Here is an 11,451-nt window from a genome sequence, read left to right as displayed (position 1 = left end):
AGTGCCATCAATCAACCCCCATGCGCAATATAGAGCGGTCCTTTCCCTCCCCATCCCTTTTATATATTCTCTTCATTTCACTCCTCCATTTTTGTCTCTCTATTCTTCAATTCCCTTCCCTTTTGTCTTCTTCTTACTCATTTCTTCTTTGTCTCTCAAACTTGAAACACGACCGCCAGTTAACAAAATCGAGGTAAGCTTCTACATTTCTGCATGAAAAAGAAAAACTCATCTTTTTTCAAGTTTAGTATCGTGTTCGTGTCATGTCACCATTTGGTAATGTTAGAGCATATACAGAAGATAATATCCTTAACTGGTCTGAAATCTTACAAGATCGTAACTGGTCTGATTTTCCCTATGAAAACATGAATGCCATTGACATTATAACCTTAAAAAACCAGAATATAATCAGTTCAGAGTGTCATATTTTGGATTTGAATGTATGAAAAACTGTATACAGCAAAAACCCAGGAACTATTTTTTCTGATTTTAGGTCAGTTGTTGTGTTATGGGAATCCTCGACTAACAGATAAAAGTTTGACAGTGGCCTTTCATTTGCAATGAGACAATAACTTCTGCAACTGACAAGTGAAAGAGGAGTCGGGGGTTTTTTTCTTTCTTTAAAATCTCTTTTCACTTTTGTCAGGTTTTGATCCGATGGAAAACTGTGTTCTGTCGAGAAAAAGCTTTTCATTTTTTTATGGTCTCTCTTTCAAACCAAACGCGTGCTTAATTGTGATAACGTCATCCACCTTGTTCCATTTATACAACTTTTTAGGGTTAATATAATTTGTAGTCCCTAAATTTGACAATTTAGTCTATTTTAATCCCTAAACTTCAGGGTTTGATACGTGTCATATCATCAAATCCTTATAAAATCCAAATTCTTAAACTAAAATAGACCTAGTTACCATGTTTAGATACCACAATAAAGTTAATTATCAAATTTAGGGACTAAAATTACATTTTCAACTTTTTCAAATCAGATCATAGAAAAACTCGAAAATCCCAAACTTATTAATATATATTCTACTCTCAAAAGAGTAATTTTTGTTTGTTTCGAACCCTTTTTATTACACCCTTTCTACCTTGCTTATAATTGCACTTTAGATTAATATAAATTTGGTTCTTTTACTTTTATAATACTTTTAGGTGGCTAGAATAGTTAACACTTTTTTTTAAGTTCCTACTCAAATTTGAGCATAATAGAGGACCAAAATCATAATTTAACAAGTTTTTTATATAGTAATGGAAAAACCCCGTTCTTGATACATCATTTCCACCATTCACCAACACAAGACAACATCATTAGCTCAAACATCTAGTTGTCCCTTCCAAGTGTTCTCTTAACAAACACACCCCTCATGCATTTTTTTTCTTTTTTTGCCTTTTTCCATTTGCACATCTAGTTTTTTAATCTATGAAATAATAGGTTTTGTTTTATAGTCATGCCTTAATTTTGCTTCTAAGAGGGTTTTAATGTTAATTACTATTGATTATACATATAGGTATGTATGTATATAATGCTTGTCAACTTGGAGAAACTTTTCATTACTTTCTTCAACCTTTTTCTAATTATGATTTAGGGGTGAAGAAGCTATAAAAGAGCGGATATTGTTATTGGTGTGTTAATATTGTGGATCAATGGAGTCATGTGTCCCACCCGGGTTCCGGTTCCACCCGACTGACGAAGAGCTTGTCGGCTACTATCTGAGGAAGAAAATTGCATCGAAGAAGATCGATCTCGATGTTATAAGAGACATCGATCTGTATAGGATCGAACCATGGGACCTTCAAGGTACAAAGCACCATCCCACACTTCAATTTCATTTCTCCTTTTAGGGTTTTCATTTTATGTAAAGAGTTGGATATTGGTGATTGGAATGTAGAGAGGTGTCGGATCGGGTACGAGGAGCAAAACGAGTGGTATTTTTTCAGCCACAAGGACAAGAAGTATCCGACAGGGACGAGGACTAATAGAGCGACTGTCGCCGGTTTCTGGAAAGCAACGGGACGGGACAAGGCAGTTTACGATAAATCGAGGTTGATTGGGATGAGGAAGACCTTGGTTTTCTACAAAGGAAGGGCTCCGACCGGGCAAAAAACAGATTGGATCATACATGAATATAGGCTCGAATCCGATGAGAATGGCCCTCCCCGGGTAAGCATTTACATACACACACACACAGACGTAACATATATGTATACTTATAGTGTATAAATATTGACCATCAGTCACGAAACAGAAAGTATTTTAAAGTCTCTACCCTTTATTAGGACAAGATGATTAGAACCCTAACTTTTTTTGTGACGAAATAGTTGGTGTTTATTTTTTCAAGGAAAATTTATTTTCCGAGGGTCTATAAGTTTCTTTTTTTGTGATTTAGTCACAAATATTCTGGGGGTTATTAATTAACTAAATAAGTGAAGGATTTTTTAAAATTGAAAAACATATGGTATGTATAGTGTTTATAATTTCTATATTAACTTACACGCCATGAGAGAAAAAATATATAACCTAATATTTTTTAGGACTTATTTTGTAATTTACCCACTATTCAATCTATATGAGAAAAGGAAGCAACTTTTTTTTTGTTTTTTTGCTTAAATGTCTAACATAATATGATTTCTAGGTCAAAAAAGATGATTAGTCTAACTTTCAAGCATGGGGTTTTTTTTTTTGAAAAGAAAAATTCCATTTCTCCTCTATAGCATTCATATATAACCACCACCATTGCTATAATATCTACCTCAAAAACACATTTGAAAACTAAAAAAGTTAGTTACATCAAGTGTTTCAAAATTATAGTCTCGATTTTAGATTGGTCCTCAGTTACATCAACTTAAGCGTTAAATGTTAGTTCAAATATAGTACTGAGCATATTTAAAACACTGTGATATGTCTACCGCATGGATAGTTTAGATTGACTATTGTGTTAAAAAGAAAAAAAAAGAACTAGGGGCGTGGATAAACGTAAGAACTTAATTGAAATTGTACTAATACGTCGGGTTCTCAACCTAGGACAAATTTAGAACCTAGTCCATAGTTTAGGGACTCCATGTGCAATTAACCTTTCGTGAAAAATGAAAAAATTTAGGTTGAAATATGCTTTAACTCCTTATTCTCTTTGTATATTTATAATTTAGTCTCTAAACTTTCAAACTTCTTGCAGGAGGAAGGATGGGTGGTTTGTCGAGCATTTAAGAAGAGAACCAGTAGCCAAAACAAGACCATACAAGGGTGGGACACGACCATTTTCCAGGATGAACCAAGTGGGATTACCAGTTCCGCCATTTTTGATCCACTAGCTGACATTTCAAGACAAACCCAGAATTTTAAAAAAGAGATTATAAAGGCAAACAATTTGAACTTTATCGATCACTATGATCAGTTCCTACAGCTTCCTCAACTAGAGAGCCCTTCAATGCCATTAATAAAGAAGCTGCCAAACACTAAGGAAGTGACTGATTGGAGAGACCTCGACAAGTTTGTAGCTTCTCAGCTGAGTCAAGAGATTAGATACGGTGGTGGTGATGAAGGTGGTTCGAGCTTTGGAGCTGATACAAATGGTGAAATATCAGATATGGCGGTGCTGTTGTTGCAGTGTAGTAATAATGGTGGAGATGAAGAAGGGAATAAGTTGAATGAGTTATTGACTTCAGATATTGGAATCTGCTTATTTGATAACTGAAAGTGCTTATATTGGTTTTAGTATATTATAAATCTTGATGGGTAATGATACATTTTTAAAATTTTGTAAAAATTTGGTTGTGAAATTAGTACTCCATTCAATTATTTTTGTCGGCTTTTAAACTATGTTGTGTGTTGGTCTGATGTTCAGGGTATTCACAATTTTAAGTGTGCTCTGAATTCGAGTTAGGCTAGTTGTTTTGTTGTTAAAGTTTTACCCACCTCTTATAATTCACCAAAAAAAAAGAAAAAAAAGCCATTAAAAGTATCGAGTGGGTCTCACGAATCCTTCACATAGCAATTAAGCATAGTAAGATTCAAATCTAAATACGTAAACAGTCCTATGACTTCATCCTTTGTCAATATTTCTAAGACCTCATTAGCACAATCCCGAAATCTTTTATTTGATGCCGAAGAATTCTTATAAGTTGAATTAGTTGTATTGAAACAATTCAAACTTCAAAATAATGCAGTAGGAGTCAAATTATATTTTGCTTCCTATACTTAAAAAATGAGCAAATTTATCCCCGTACATTAGATTGATATTTAAAATTCCATCTATTTGTACTGTTAAAAATTGGCATGGCTAGCAGAATAATCAGACAGTGAGATATGACATCCACATGTATCTTATGTGGATATACAGAGACCAGCTTTTAACCATAAAAATGGATGAAACTTTTAACAGAATGACCAATTAATTTATTATTTGGTCTAATATATAAGAACTAATTTACTCTTTTTTTAATAAAAATACAAAATACAACCTGATTCCCGATATTTTACTAAAAAATACATAGTAAAAACAAAAAGACAAATATTATCTTAAAATAATTACATTTTTTTAGAAAAGAAACAAATTTGATTGATTCTTTTTATTTATTTTTTTGATTGATTTGAATTATCAAAGGTTTTAGTTAATGCGTGAACATCGTGGCCCCATAGCTTGTCTCGCATGCGATAGCCATGCATGCCTCCTTTTTTTTTATACCCGTTTTATAATTTATGTTCGAGATTTATGGATGTCTTTACTAACAATGTCGTCTTTATGATTCGAACCTGACTCCTTCTTTTAGGAGTGTAATGTACTTACCAATTTTAATTTTAATCAAAGAAATTATATATACCTCGATTCGAGCTTCGTACACTTTTTTAATATACAAAGTTTTAATTTTAATTTTTATAATATAAAAATAAATATTTTATATTTAAAATAACTTAAAAATAATATTTAAAAATTATTTTAAAAAATATTATATGAAAATTTATTAATTTTTTATTTATTAAATAATTGAATTTTTTTTAAACAGATAGAGACATTTCAATGAGAAATGACATTTCATCTTTTATTTTTTGCCATCATATTTGACCAACAAAGATGTTTAACTTTATTCATCAAAGTTTAACTTTATTCATCAAATGACTATATTGCATTATCTGTTTATATCTTTTGTTAATTTAATTTTTGTTTAAATTAATTAAATTTGGTATTTAATTTTTTTAAAAAAGACCAACAATCTTTTAAAAAAATTTTGAATCGTTGTTGTTTTTAACAGAAATACTGGTTAAAATGTTAAATTTTTAAACATCGCAACGCAAATAACAACTCACATGTACTTCATGTTAATTCTTTTGAAATTTTATAAAATTTTTATATATTTTTTTAAAATTTGAATTTATTTTATTTTTGATTATTTTTATAAATTTCAAATTGTTTGTTGGCATGACATATCAGACAATTAGTGTCATGTCAGCATAAAGTATACGTGGGTTGTCATCTGAGTTGTTACGTCAACATCATTAAAAAATTAATGTTTAAGTTAACTTTTAATTTTAAAAAAAACAATTTAACTCATTTTAAAAATGTTATTGATCCAATTTAACTTGAAGAAAGAAAAAAAAATGTAAACATTTAGTGCTAAACTACGAGCTTTCCCTTTTGGTGGATTCAAAGGGTCGTGGCCTCCCTCTCTACTATCGGTTTCCAAGTACATCGAGAGAGTTCAGCCAAAGAGATTCTTAATTTATATCCATAACAAGGGGGTCAAGTTAGAATTTTTTTTCATGGTGAAGATTGAGTTATATATTTATATGAGAGTTAAAATGCAAATTTAACATTGTATCGGTATTTATCTTTATAATTTTTAGAAGAATTGAATTAAAATTTTATCATTTTTGGAGGACTAAACTATAATTTTACCGTTTATTTAATTAAAATTTTATAAATATTCTGAAACTAAAAGCACAATTTCCATTTTCCCTTCACCTTTCTCCATATCTCTACATCCTTTGGCACAACATTGATGGATTAAAGCTTAGAAGAAATAGCATCCCCATTCTTTGTGCTAATATGTCATTATTGCATTCAAAGAACGAAGGAACTTCGCTGATCAATAAAGGTCTCTATATTAAGGGTTAGATTATATTTTACTCTTATTTATTTAAAAAAATAAATTAATCTATGTATATTAGATCAAAAAGGAAATTGATAATTTTTGTTAAAAATTTTATATATTTATATTATTAAAAACCGGCATGGCTACAAAATAACTAGACAGTAATGTGTGGCGTGTCATGTGTGCCTCATGCTGACGTACGTGGACCAATTTTTAATAGTAGAAACATGAAATTTTTAACAAAATGGCCAATTTACTCTTTGATCTAATGTAGAGGGACTAATTTGCCCAATTTTTAAATAAAGGGAAAAAATGCAATCCGGCTATCAATTCAGGGGCCTCCATGATACTTTTACCTGACTGAACTTAAAAATGAAAATTTCTTCTTTTAGCCCTTAAAAAATTACAAGATTTTAAGTTAATCTATTACCCTCCGTTAACCCGACTCGTGTGAAAAAAAAGGAATTTTACACGTGTGGATTTTCAGTTGAAGTAGTTATCGAAGTGAACCCCTGAGAGTAAAAAAAAAAAAAAAAGATTGAAGCTTGCAGCAATGGGTGCCTCTGAATCTGCCCTACTAGGTTCTTCATCGGTAAGTTTTCAATTTTTCTCGACATTTTTCGAAGCTTTTCTTCAGCTGGATTTTGTTTATAGCTTTAATTTCTGTTAACATTGATTATTATTATTGGGCAAAGAAGAGTTCGAGCGATCAAATCACTACAATTTCAAAGCGATCGGAAACAATTGATCCCATTTTAGAGAAGCTCAAATCCCTTAAAATTGTAAGTTCTTTTTTATTCTTTGTTTTATGAATTATTATGTCACCGTTAAAAGCTAAGGGATTTGAAGGTTTCTTTTGTGAATTGTAGACGTCTCCGATACTGACGGCGCCGCCGACGGAGGGTAGCTTAACTGACATTTTAGTGAGAAAACCATCATCATCTTCGGCTCAAGGTTTTGCGCTTGACTTTTCTTACAATTTTTAGAAAATTACTCCCTAATAAGCTCTGAAAGTTACTCTATCTAATGTTTTCATTAGTGAAAAAGGGATTTTTGGGAATTTTATTACGTTTTGCTTGCTTTATAGTTTATATCAGTGAATTAGGGTTTTTTGGTTGATAAAACCCAGAAAGATGAAGCCTTTTCTGTTTGAGCCTTGAAGCGAAACTGATAGTACTTTGCAAAATTTATAATTGGGTTCAAATTTTATGCTCGAACCCTATATATGAAGAAATTGGCTAACATTAGACTGTTGTGGCTTACGACTTTATTCATAGTGAAATGCTGAGTTTCAGTCATTGGAGCCTTTTTCTTTTCTGATGAATGTGTATACTTGTAAGATTACAGTATACCAGTCATCTAACCTTGTGATTTCATCTCATTGGAGACTTTTTCTGCCTGATGAATGTTTTGGCTGGTAAGATCTCGTTATACCAGTCATCAAACATTGTGAATTTATAACTTCTTGCTTGGCTGAGCTAAGCTTTTACCAGTTATCAAGTTCATAAGGAAGCCAAGGAGCTAAGAATAATTAGACTAGCTTACCCAAGGGAGTGGTATCGGAGTGATCCATTAGATTCAATGGTATTTATACAAGACAGGTTCTTTATGCAGCTATATACTGTATATGTTGTATAGCTATTAGGAGTGTCATTCCCGGTTTAAGCCTCATTAGATTTGCATCCACGTGTTTTTGACTTCGCATTCATTAAAGGCTTCTATTCACTTGTTTGTCTATTTGCTTAGTGTTGTTTTAGGGATGAGATGATGAGTGCAACAATGGTGTATCGGGTATAGATTGCTTTTTAATCACCTTGTTATGCATATACAAAGTACTCTTGTTATGCATATACCTAAATAAGTGTATTTCCGGGGGAAACGCATATGCATAAAGTTAAAAATAGATGGAAGAGAAGAAGATAAAAGTTAATTAATGTTGGAGGGTAAAAAAAACCTTAATTACTTTTTCAGAAATTATGGTGATTTGGGGTATAACTGGTTACTATGATCTTGAATACACTCTTGAAGTGCTAAATATTTTCTGATTTTGTTCTATGGTTGTCAATAGCTTTTTTCACTGGCTTTACATTATTTCTTTTGGACCATCAAAATAGGTACTGTGAATCCAAAGGTGTTGCTGGAGCTTTTCTCAATGTATCGTGATTGGCAGGAGGAGAAAGCTCGAGAGATTAGCAAGAAACAGGTGTGCCATATCTGTCATAAATTTACAAGTACGAGAACAGTTGTTGCAACATCATAGGGTAGATTACTTCTGTTGTGGATCGTTTTTATTATTCTATGTTCCATTATTTTCTATCAAGTTAAGATCAAGGCAGAAGTTTTTGCCATTATTTCGATTTTATGAAGAATTAAGTATACAGAGTCCCTTTTTTTTTTTGCTCAAATGTATACGTTTGGGACATTTCATTAATTGCAGGAAGAGATAGAAAACAAAATAGAAGCTGCAGATGCTTTGGCAGTTAAACTTCTCCAACGTTTTAATTACTCAGTTTCCACGATGAAGACGACTTCACAACATTTCTCAGAAGGTAATTCGACTTTCCTCTCGAATAGCTAAACATTTCGAAAAATCTAATGATTTCTCTTTAAAATCTCAAGTAGTTATATCTTTGTATAATGAATGTAGTTCACACATTGCAAGTGGAGCTTGGGGATCTTAAAGGAAGGTTAACTGAGGTCCTTAGCAATTGTGACTCATTGTGTAAGAGAATTGCAGCGGAGGGGCCAGAACCTCTTCGATCGTCCATCAAGCCATTCACAGTTGCCACTGCAAACTCGACAGCAAATCAAAGTGTTGAACCTATAAAGCAAAGTTCAATATCTATAGAAGACAAATTAGAGTGACACTTAAAAGTGTCTCATCCGTACATAATTGACCTATTCTTTTACCATTAACACTTCTTTGAGATTTTAGTTATTTTGTGTACTTGCATTAAACTTTGAATACAGATACTATGGATGCCTTCATTAAAGGCTTCTCAGGGTGTAGCACTTGGCTTAATTAGCAATTCAACACCACCAGACTTGTCACTCGAAAATCAGACTCTATTAACAAACACAAACTGAACTGACTCGAGCCTTTGACCATAAAATGTTCCATATAAGTAACTGAAAATAACTTTGAACTTGAAGATACCAAAATTCAAAATAATTCAAACCTGATAACTCCGATTCAAAAAACTCGAACATAAAACTGGGGTAAAAACCAAAAACAACAAATACCAAAAACATGAGTAAAAATCCGAATAAAAAACAAAATCATTGCTCAAACAACTCAAAACAGTACCAATATCTGGTAATTCAAACACATTTTCAAGCATAAAGGTCTTAAATACTTTTGAATGTAAAATATGAATGCCAAAAGAACTAAAATTACAGCAAGTAATATCCTAAGCCTAAGCCTTGTCAGCTTTGGCAGCAGTAGCAGCAGCTTGTCCTCTGAGCCTACCAGTTCTCCTAGCAGCAATAAGACCAACTTTCTGTCCAGGAGGAGCATCACGCCTAACAGTACTAGCATGACCGATGTGTTGATGGTTACCACCTCCATGGGGATGCTCAACAGGGTTCATAGCTACACCACGCACCTTAGGCCAGCAGTTCCTCTTCACTCTAAACTTGTGATAAGCATTACCAGCCTTGAGGAGAGGTTTCTCAGTCCTACCACCACCTGCAACTTGGCCAATCATTGCACGACAGCCACTTGGAACAATCTTCTTAGAACCAGATGGAAGCTTGATCCTGTAAAGATTAAAAGCCAAAAGTTCATTGCTAGAACAGCTAATTACTCCGAACTTCCACCAATGTCCACCTATAATTAAGCTCTACCAATCTAATTTCAAGGTTAAGCAAAAATTATCATCGAAACACGCAGGTACCAACAAGACAGTGAAATTTAACATGTATAGACAAGTAATACTCAACTAAACACTACCGATGTGCTTTAAGAGATGCATTTTTCATTTTAAGCAACCTTCACCTACTAATTGCATTACAGTCCTTTCTCATAAACTAGGCAAACGGTCAAGCACGTATATCAACCGTAAGCCTTAGATTGTAGCGAAATGCATAAATAGGGCTAATCAACAATCAAAGAAATATAGAAAATCATTACATATAAAGGCCTGTAATACTCAACACTCATCGTTCCGAATGCATTTTTCATTTTAAGCAGCCTTTCACACTAATTGCATTACAGTACTTTCTCATAAACTAGGCATACAATTAAGCACAGATATCAACAGTAACCCTTAGATCATAGCAAAATGCATAAATAGGGCCAATTTACAATCAAAGGTTATCACATATAAAGGCCAGTGATACTCAACACTACACATAGATCTGAAACCCGAATGTAGGATTGTAATAAGAAATTTTGAACTCAAGATATACTTTTTTAATGCTAAAACCCGAGTTATGGATCAAATTCAGAATCCTTTTGCTTATGCTCATGTTATCCGCCAATTTGCATTCCATGAGTTAAGAACCAAGCAACATTTATCCAACAATTGCATTACAGTTCTTCCTCATAAGCTAGGCATACAATTAAGCAATAATATCCACATCAAACCCAAGATTATAGCAAAATGTATAAAAATAGCGCTAACCAACAATCAAAGCAGCATAGAAAATCATCAGTTCATCACATACAGTAAAACAGACCCAAATCAAAATCACGGTTAAAACAGCTTAAAAATGAGATACCTGGTGGTATCATTATCGGGGTTGTGACTAATAACAATGGCATAATCCCCAGAAGCTCTAGCGAAAACCCCACGGTCACCAACATGGTGCTCAACGTTGCAAACGACAGCTCCTTCAGGGATAGATCTAAGGGGCAACACATTTCCAACCATAAGGGTAGCTTTCTTACCACAATACACGAACTGTCCGGTGTACATACCCTCGGCGGCGACGAACAATTCCTTCTGTTTCTTGTAACGGAAAGGGTGGCGGAAAACGACGCGGGCTAACGGAGCGCCACGGCCAGGGTCGTGAATGACGTCGGTGACGACACCTTTGAGGTAACCGTTCCGTTCACCGAAGTCGAGGCTGCGGAAACGGGCGGGACCCTTCCGGTGGTTGGTATGGGCCTTGAAGACCGAACCGGCACCCTTACGTTGAGCTCGAATGACACGACCCATTACGGTGGTTGTGAGGAGACCTCTCTGTCTTCTCTTGGAGGCGGCCGATGGGGAGAGAGAGCTTAGTGAAAAAGGGATAGGAGGGGTTGAGGATTAGGGGTTTTAGATTGGAATTTGGGGATTTGGGCTTTTAAATTGAATTTTAGGGTTTATAGATCGGATTTTGGGGATTTAGGGCTTTAAAATAATTAAAATTTGCTGC

General features: G+C 33.7%; 3 protein-coding genes across 4 annotated transcripts; 2 read left to right on the top strand and 1 right to left on the bottom strand.

The window, feature by feature from the left end:
• The first annotated feature begins 79 nt into the window (after positions 1-79).
• Positions 80-3,796, top strand: LOC107909440 (NAC domain-containing protein 37). The gene is made up of 4 exons (XM_016836951.2): positions 80-193; positions 1,587-1,798; positions 1,890-2,161; positions 3,174-3,796. Exons 2-4 carry the CDS (start codon positions 1,645-1,647, stop codon positions 3,690-3,692), a joined length of 945 nt encoding a protein of 314 aa, XP_016692440.1. The 5' UTR covers positions 80-193; positions 1,587-1,644; the 3' UTR covers positions 3,693-3,796.
• Positions 3,797-6,535: 2,739 nt separating this feature from the next.
• On the top strand, positions 6,536-9,080 carry LOC107909442 (uncharacterized). Of its 2 annotated transcripts, none has more exons than XM_016836953.2 (6): positions 6,536-6,679; positions 6,786-6,869; positions 6,957-7,041; positions 8,202-8,290; positions 8,525-8,636; positions 8,735-9,080. In XM_016836953.2, exons 1-6 carry the CDS (start codon positions 6,641-6,643, stop codon positions 8,950-8,952), a joined length of 627 nt encoding a protein of 208 aa, XP_016692442.2. In that variant the 5' UTR covers positions 6,536-6,640; the 3' UTR covers positions 8,953-9,080. The 2 variants fall into 2 exon arrangements, with proteins under 2 accessions (XP_016692442.2, XP_040945462.1); XM_041089528.1 differs by having other exon boundaries at positions 6,588-6,679; positions 6,783-6,869.
• Positions 9,081-9,354: 274 nt separating this feature from the next.
• On the bottom strand, positions 9,355-11,451 carry LOC107909441 (60S ribosomal protein L8-3). The gene is made up of 2 exons (XM_016836952.2): positions 10,810-11,451; positions 9,355-9,846 (listed from the first exon to the last, which is right to left on the bottom strand). The coding sequence occupies exons 1-2, from the start codon at positions 11,247-11,249 to the stop codon at positions 9,504-9,506; spliced, it is 783 nt and encodes a 260-aa protein (XP_016692441.1). The 5' UTR covers positions 11,250-11,451; the 3' UTR covers positions 9,355-9,503.

The sequence above is a fragment of the Gossypium hirsutum genome, chromosome D03 (assembly GCF_007990345.1).
Source record: "Gossypium hirsutum isolate 1008001.06 chromosome D03, Gossypium_hirsutum_v2.1, whole genome shotgun sequence".
NCBI classification, from domain to species: domain Eukaryota; kingdom Viridiplantae; phylum Streptophyta; class Magnoliopsida; order Malvales; family Malvaceae; genus Gossypium; species Gossypium hirsutum.
The sequence above is the reverse complement of the archived record's forward strand: the minus strand, read 5'-3'. Positions and strand labels throughout refer to the sequence as shown.

Bases quoted from the DNA above. Each gene is read 5' to 3' on its own strand.
- LOC107909442 (XM_041089528.1), top strand. From the start codon at position 6,641: ATGGGTGCCTCTGAATCTGCCCTACTAGGTTCTTCATCG. The intron at 6,680-6,782 runs GTAAGTTTTCAA...TATTGGGCAAAG, and splicing joins CCCTACTAGGTTCTTCATCG to AAGAGTTCGAGCGATCAAAT. The intron at 8,637-8,734 runs GTAATTCGACTT...TAATGAATGTAG, and splicing joins TTCACAACATTTCTCAGAAG to TTCACACATTGCAAGTGGAG.
- LOC107909441 (XM_016836952.2), bottom strand. From the start codon at position 11,249: ATGGGTCGTGTCATTCGAGCTCAACGTAAGGGTGCCGGTTCGGTCTTC. The intron at 9,847-10,809 runs GTATCTCATTTT...TAATCTTTACAG, and splicing joins CCCGATAATGATACCACCAG to GATCAAGCTTCCATCTGGTT.
- LOC107909440 (XM_016836951.2), top strand. From the start codon at position 1,645: ATGGAGTCATGTGTCCCACCCGGGTTCCGGTTCCACCCGACTGACGAA. The intron at 1,799-1,889 runs GTACAAAGCACC...ATTGGAATGTAG, and splicing joins CGAACCATGGGACCTTCAAG to AGAGGTGTCGGATCGGGTAC. The intron at 2,162-3,173 runs GTAAGCATTTAC...AACTTCTTGCAG, and splicing joins ATGAGAATGGCCCTCCCCGG to GAGGAAGGATGGGTGGTTTG.